This window comes from Buceros rhinoceros, unplaced genomic scaffold (genome assembly GCF_000710305.1).
Source record: "Buceros rhinoceros silvestris isolate BGI_N320 unplaced genomic scaffold, ASM71030v1 scaffold30270, whole genome shotgun sequence".
Taxonomy (NCBI): Eukaryota; Metazoa; Chordata; class Aves; order Bucerotiformes; family Bucerotidae; genus Buceros; species Buceros rhinoceros.
Window position 1 is genome coordinate 14,917 of NW_010388381.1, and position 7,791 is coordinate 22,707.

The following is a 7,791-nucleotide window of genomic DNA, read 5'->3' on the forward strand; positions in this document are numbered from 1 at the left end:
AGAGAGCGGCCGAAAAAATGGCACCAGCCGCAGCATTACCGGCTCCCCTAGCAGAAACAGCGTCAAGTCTCCCGAGCCGCTTGTTATTTATTACACTTTGCCTAGAAAATCAGCGAGCATCGCTGGTAGTATTAGGTCAGGTACGCCCATCTCTTTACCGAGAGAAAGCAGAACAACGTACGATTATTTAAGGTCTGAGACACCACGCAGAGCTGGTACCTTTTGTTCTCGTCAAAGAGGTGTGTCTTGTTCAGACTCAAAACATTCCCTTTTAACACCAACATCATTAAATGCTGCTACAAGTAACAAAGAAAAAGATTACCCCAATCCTTTAACCCAATGTCCAAGTGATTCAGTAAGCCCTAGTACATCAGCTGGGCTGACAAGCAGATGTGAACACCTCAACAGAAGAGAATCCTCTGTGATTTCAGATCGTAAGGAGAGGGGAAATTTTTTGCAGAAATACAAAACTACAAGCACATTTACAGTTTGTGTTGATGAAGACCATATCAAGTATCACGAACTAGTTTCAATTTATTACACATTACCACGGAGGCATTCAAGAACATTTTGTAACCTCTTTAGAGATAATGCAGAGGACGCAGATTTACCGTGTCCCAAAGAAGATGCTCAGTCACCAAGAATAGGAAACAAAAAAAATGAAGGTCATGTGAGTTTAGCAAATAGTTTTTCCCCCAGTACTTTGGAAAAAGAGATTCCTTCGTATTCCTCTGACCAAGTATCTTCAGCTCTGGTCACACCTCAGAACTTAGAAACTGCTGTTGGTAGTGAAGAAGCAGGTTCCCACTTCTCTCCTAGCTCTGAGAAGAGACGTACTTCAGAGTCAAGCAGTATGGTACCTAGCAGGAAAGACAGCTCAGCAGATCTTCCATTAGCAGAAAATGTGCGTTCTGACAGGCTGACAAAAGAACTTTCTTTCAGTGGTCCACAATCCGCCGCAGTAGTGGCCGAGTCAGGTAAGGCCATTCGTGATGCTTCAAGCAGCCAATATGCAGAAATAGGTCTGAAGGAAAAAAAGGAAATTTTACAAACAGCCACACTGCCGATGTCCACCCTGTCAACCCCTGCCAAGCCAGGCAGATGTTTAGAGAATCCTCTGTGTGCTACTGCAACAAATAACACTATTACACAGAAGGGAAACTCTGAAAAGCGCTGTCAGCCCCCTAAAGTGAGCCCCAGAGAAAATGTGAACAGGCTGCTCCTCCATCCAGGAGAGAGGAGTTCCCTGGGAAGGAACAGTAACACAGAGCGGGCTGATGTCCCGCTTCCTCCTGCGGAAGACACGTGCAGGGATAGTACTGGAGTCAAACGGAGGGTGAACTTCCTACACCAAACCACCCCTCTGTATAATAGTAAATGTAGTGGACTGCAGTTAACGGCTGACAGGTCAAGAGAAAACGCAAATTATTTAAACTCTTGTAGCAAAGTGCTTTCAGAGTCTCGGAACAAAGCATCCGAGGTAAGCGCAGCTTCCAGAGCTGATCCGTTACTTCAGCTAGGTGAAGCGGTTAGCACAGGTACAGATGAACTAAAGAATTCAAAAATTAGAAAAGAGCAAAGCTCGCAGAGTACTGGGATGAGAAAGGGTTATAGTGGTTTGCAGGGACCCCAGAGGCACAGTGAAGGCAGCCTGAGCATCAGCTGTAAAGTCCTCAGGGTTACACCAGATCAGAAGATAACGCAGGGTGCAGAAGATGAGAACAAGCTTCTCTCTGACTGCACAAGAGACAAAGTCAAAGATATAGAAAAAAGGAAAAACAGACCTTCAGTCAAAAATAAACTGGCAGCTGTTTACAGAACAAGTCGAAAATTTTCAAGTAAAAACTTACCCCCCAAGCCGCACATAAGTAACATTTTTTCACAGAACAACGGAAGTGCCACTTCTTTAGAGATGGACACGTCCCTTGACTCACTGATCTCAACTGATTCCCATCAGCCGCTCCTGCAGTCGGACAATGAAAATCAGAATCACAGGCTGGACCCTGGCAAGAATACACCAAGACCAAGAACAGCTGAGAGCAAGAAGACTGAAAATCAGAACGATCCTTCTCTTCTTGTGAGTAACACCAGCTGGAGGCCCTTTACGAGCTCATACTCCCAGAAGGAAGCTATCAGTCCCCAAAAAACTACAGCAAAAGTGGAAAATCGGCCAAGTCTTACAGCCCCGTTTCTGGATAAAGCCGCAAGCACAAGAAATGACAATTCCCAACCCCCCCATCTCAGGTTAGGAAGCCAAAGCCAGCCCATCTCTCCCAGTGCGTTTACGTCAGGCCCGCTGGACGTCGACAGAAACTCAAACACGTACATCAACAGCTGCTCGCAGGCAGACGTAGGGCCAGAGCAAAACTTGACTTCCCAGACTGCACTTGGTCGGTGTCAAAACACCCCTCAGTCCGCTGGCCTGAAAAATGCCAACTTGCTTAGCTACCAGCTGCGCCAGCCTCACGCCAGAGGTCAGCGCGAGCGTCACCTTTCTGAGGGCATTTGCACCCGAGATTCCAGCGAGACCTTTCCCTCGGGAAGCAATATTCCACCCGAAGTCGCTATACATGGGAAGAGATTTAAATCTTACTCGGAGCTGTTGTCATGTGATGAAAATGAAAACTGGGCATCGGACAATGAAAAATGTTACAGCACTAGAAATCTGATGTATCCTTCTGTGGAATTTGGTATATTTGGCAAAGAACAGCAGTTGGCTTTCCTGGAAAACATCAAGAGGTCACTCACAGAGGGGCGGTTATGGAGACCTTGTCTTCTTAATAACCCTGCTGCTCTCAGGGATGGAGAACCCCCTTCTTTGAGCAGGGCTGAGCTTCTGAGCTCAAGTTCTGCTGGGAGCAAAATGTCATCGGCTGCTTCGTCCCCCCGAGAGCCTACTGATACCTGTCAGGAAGACCCAGCAGCTTACTCCGACTCGGACAGTGACACCACCACCGATGATGAATACTACCTAGATGAGGCAGATAAAGAATCAGAGCTATGAAGGGCCCGTGGAACCTCAGCTCTCACAACAGCTCCCTAGTTTCTGGGCAGGCAAAACCACGTAAAATACTTTGAGCCGGTTCTTGTGCTGCTACAAATTGACACAACTCAGTTAGTTTTGAAGAAGTTAGTCTGATAGTTAGCTGAGCATGTGACCTCGGTATTGAAACACCACAGTGGTTTCTCCTAGCAGGGAGGAAGAATGTGAAAAACTCCCTTCCCAGCATAACAGAAGGTAAACAGTTGTGGAGCTTTGGGCAGCGCAGCTCCAGGGATGGCTTTCCTCTGAGTCAGCGAGCAGTGGCTTAGGCTCCTGCCAGCTGCGCAGTGCTGGAGTGGATGAATTGTAGCTCGAGCTACTTTTTCTTACAAGACTTAACAGAAAACCAAGAGGTTACTTTGCCGATAAATCACCGTTTCTCCAATTTTCCTTATTTACCAGATCAAGCATGGTGATGCCAATCCATCCCACCCAACCACCCCTCCCACAAAACAAAACCTGCTCGATTTTTACAGCGTATCCTGCGTGAATGTTCTTTTTCTGCATTCCCGGGAAGCGAGGCAGCAGTGTCCTGGGTGGCGTGTGCTCTGCCGTGCAGCTGAGGCCAGTTCCACGCCAGGATTTTTCTCGTCAGCGTTACAAGAGCAGTGAGCAATGCGAGTTACAAAGTGCTGCTGGTGCACGGAACTGGCTCAGCCAGGGGCACCGTCAGAAAACTCACCGGCAGTCCAGAGGGTGTCGGGAAAGCCAGCTGAGCGTGGCAACCTGCTTTGCGGACCCGAGAGATTCGTAAGTGGAGCAGCTTTGGTTACAGCTGGGATGAACGGCCGGATTTCTGCCTCTGCCTTAGGAACAGGTTAATCCGGGTTAATAATCCAACACTTTAAACCATGCAAAATGTAAGATGATTTACCCTGTTTATTTCTTATATATTACCTCCTGGTTGAATCCTGGATTGTCCTAATAGTGGGAAGACAACCATGACCAACGTCTCCTGCTGCCTGCGTTCTCGGCCGCTCTCGGGGTGAGGCTCCGGGGCCCCTTCAGGGCAGCACCACCCGCGGTGGCCCGGGAGGTCACTTGGCTGGCTCGCGGCTGTGCCGCGCAGACTGGTGGGTTTGGACGTACAAAGCAAATAAAACCAGGGCAAAACGCCCTTGCCTTTTTGGTATTTTTCAACCATTTGTGCTGTCACTGTGGTACTTTTATCTTTCAAACCCAACAGCTGTAAACATTTTCCAGCGGCTCTTCTTCGGCCACACTAATAACGTCGTATTATTACTCAGTAGCCAAAACTCGTCCCTGGCCATTAAATCTCTAACTAAGCTCTGATCGCTTTGTATGCGAAATCAGAAGTGGCTCTCTGAGCCAGAAGATAGTATTTTTAAATAATTAATTACACATTTACGTCTACTTTAATTTCACATATGGTCTAAAATGATGATGATCCATATTTTTGATACACTTTTTAATTCAGTAAAATTTCTGTGGGACATAATTATATTTTTGTAACTGGAAGGACAGTATACCGGTATTTTAATATATATTTTACAGAAAACAAGCAACGCTTGTATCGCTGACTGCTCCACTAGAAACTAGAATTATAGCGGGTAACTGGTATCCTTATTTTTTTATATGTGAACTTCGTTAAAGAAGTGGGTCTGTAGTTCAAACCTGCACCGATATTTAAGTATTATTACTTTATACTGGGGCAATTTGTTGTTGTACATAGAAGGACTAATATAAACTGTGTATTTATAGTCAGAATTGGTCTCTGCGACGCGCCTGGTTTGGAAGGATAAACGCGTACGCGGACAAGCGCGATGCAGGAAGGAAACGACGGCAATCCCGTGAAACGGGGTATTCTGAGGAGAAATCGTGTCTGTCTGTAAACGGCGCTATTCTGGAGAGACAGTAACACCAGCTGAGTATCAGGGAGGGATTGCCGCGAAATACGATAGTTACCAATTTGGGAATACCAGCCGACGTGAGGTAAAGAATAATAAAATAAACGTTTACAAGGATGGAAAGGAGATGGTCGTACAGTTTTTGGTGACTAGAAATGGATGGTTTAGCACATGTTTATTTGTAAATATTTTCTACCTGTTCAACAGATGCTGGATTAAGTTCTCACCTTGCTGGCATAGTATTTTTTTCATTTGCTGTGCTCTGTATGTGCAGGGAATCAGGTGGCTGGAGTTAATGTAAGCAAGGAAAAACTGCTTTTGTGCATAAATCAGTGGTGGAAGACTGCAGCCTCCTGAGGATCCGTAAACAGATCCTTGCACTGAACTACTGTATGCTGTAAAACAGTTGATGGCGTGAAAACGTGGGGAGAAACACCCTTTGAACAGCGAGCAGCACTGTTCGGTTTCGCAGAGCCAGATTTTGACACCACTGTTCTTCCAAGCTTTTTCTTTGGCAAAAGTATATTCTATAAATGCTCATAATTTATAGGATTTTAATATTTAAAATTATTTGTTTGAAATAAATTCTGCATTCAAATGTAAACATGCATTTGCTCTGTGTTTATTTTTCACTTACTGTGAATGCCCCGGACAGTTTATTTTAAAAACAAAGCCAAACCAAATCCCAGCATCTCAGCGTTGTAGCCGGGGCGCTGATGGCGAGCGCTGCTGTAGCCGTGTAACGGGGCACCCAGCCTGGGTCCACGGCAGGGCTGCAGGCAGCGGTCACGCCACTGCCAGGCCCCCTGCAGCCCAAGGATGTGCCGCCCGGGTGATGCGTGCACAGATGCCTTCTCTCCTTGTTGAATTTCTGTAGGTACACAAAGAGTTTTCCATCATGGGTATCATCTTCTGGCAGACACGTTCACTGCGCAGCGAGCCGTACAGTAACAACTTGCCTTGAGGAGCCAGTACGCCATGTAGGGGCCAAGGGTAGTATTTGATGAGTAGTTTTACAAGGAGATGAGCTCCACGTGGAGATCACTTCAGCTGGAGTATGGCCTGAGTGGGGTCTGGCTGCCACGCGGAGCGCAAAGGTGTGGGAGACTCACCACGGTCGTTCAGCCTTAATTACTACAGCCAGTGTATGTGGTAGCTGAGGTCAGTGACGCAGTTCCTCAGCCTGGTTTCAGAAGGAAACATGGTTTATGGGCTAAGGTGGTGTCCAGGTCTCTGTCCACCCATTAGGTGACTTGTGTCCCCAGATGACCTTTGACCTTTCTAACATCTCGACAGCATTTGAAAGAAGGGACAGAAATTTCATGGTTTCATCACAGCTTAGCTCAGGAAGTCTCTGCTTCAACCTCCTGCTCACAGCAGGCTGGCTCTGAGGTCAGGCCAGGCTGCTCAGGGCTTCATCCAGCTGGGGCTTGAAAACCGGTGGGGATGGAGACTGGTCAGGCTCTCGGGGCAACCTGTGCCTCAGCCGGACTGTCCTCATGGGGCAGATGTGTTCCAGGCTGCGTCTTCATTGTCACTCAGCTCCTCAGTGATCTCCCCATGGTCTTCATGTCCCCATGGTCTTCATCTCCCCACAGCTCTGGCTGGCCAGCCATGGGCTTCGCCAAGCCCAGTCCCACCTGATGTCCCCAGGGCCAGCAGCATCCCAGAGCTGTGTCTGACCGCAGTTCCCCTCGCAGGGCCTGATCCTGATCTGCAGGTTGATGTCCCTGCCTGACCTCAGACCTGCCCTGTCCCCACAAGCCTGCTGGGTGCTGTGGCCTCTCGGCTGCCCCAAATGCTGTTTGCCAAGCGCAAGGCAGGCCCTGGTGAAGTCCTGCTGCCGGCCGTGGTGCTGCACTCCTCAACCCCACTCCCCAGGGAGCAGCCCGCCCTTGCCGCTCCCTGGCACCCAGGTGCAGGACTTTGTGTTGAATTTCATGGCCCATTCCATCCACCTCCTCAGGACGGCAGCCCTGCCCTCAAGCACACCAACTAGAGGGTGGCCAAGCTCACTGATGGAGCTCTCCATTCCCTCATCCCAGGTCAGGTCCCCCTGTTACCAGCTGCCAGGTAGAGATGACCCATTAACCAGCCCCCTCTAAGAGCAACCAACCATCCCGATGGCTTTTTACCCATCTGGTTGCTCCCAATCCAGACCGTAACATCCCAACTTGGATAGAAGACCGTTGAGGGACACAGTGACATCTTCGCTAAATTCAAGGTGAATGTCATTCCCTGCTCTCCCCTCACCCACCAAACCACTCTATCACCAAAGGTGATGAGGTTGGCCAGTCACAGTTGGCCCTTGGTCCATCCACGCTGACGCCTTCCAGTCACTGCCTTCTCCAGATGTGCTCCCAGCTGGTGCAGAGGGAGAGGACAGCTGCCTTCACCCACCGCTGCACGGGGTATCACCAAAGGTGATGAGGTTGGCCAGTCACAGTTGGCCCTTGGTCCATCCACGCTGACGCCTTCCAGTCACTGCCTTCTCCAGATGTGCTCCCAGCTGGTGCAGAGGGAGAGGCCAGCTGCCTTCCCCCACCGCTGCACGGGGAGCAGCAGCCGGGGACGCGCTGCCTGGCCAAGAGGCACACGCCCAGCGCCCGATGAGCACCACGCGTGTCTCCTCTTGCCTGCTGGGAGTATCACACGCGGTGTGTTGGTGGAGATCTGTGGTTATCTGAGGTGAGGGAGCTTAGGAGACTACAGACAAAAGCAGGGAGGAAACCAGACTTGGTAATTCCACTTCCAAGGAACTTGTTTTTCACGGTCTGTGTGCGCAGAGACTCGAAGTTGACGTTATTCGCGATGATGCAGCGTTCCTCATCGCTTTGCCTGTGGAAACACAGGTTTGCACGGAAGCTGGATGTAATTCCC

General features: G+C 49.1%; 1 protein-coding gene across 1 annotated transcript in view; it reads left to right on the top strand.

Annotated features, from left to right (window-relative positions):
- Positions 1-3,004, top strand: part of EXPH5 (exophilin 5) — a gene marked incomplete at its 5' end in the record, with an annotated part of 16,421 nt that extends 13,417 nt beyond the window's left edge. Inside the window, one exon of the mRNA XM_010145752.1 lies at positions 25-3,004. Within this exon, the coding sequence (XP_010144054.1) occupies positions 25-3,004 (2,980 nt within the window). The remainder of the gene's footprint in view (positions 1-24) is intronic.
- Positions 3,005-7,791: the final 4,787 nt, after the last annotated feature.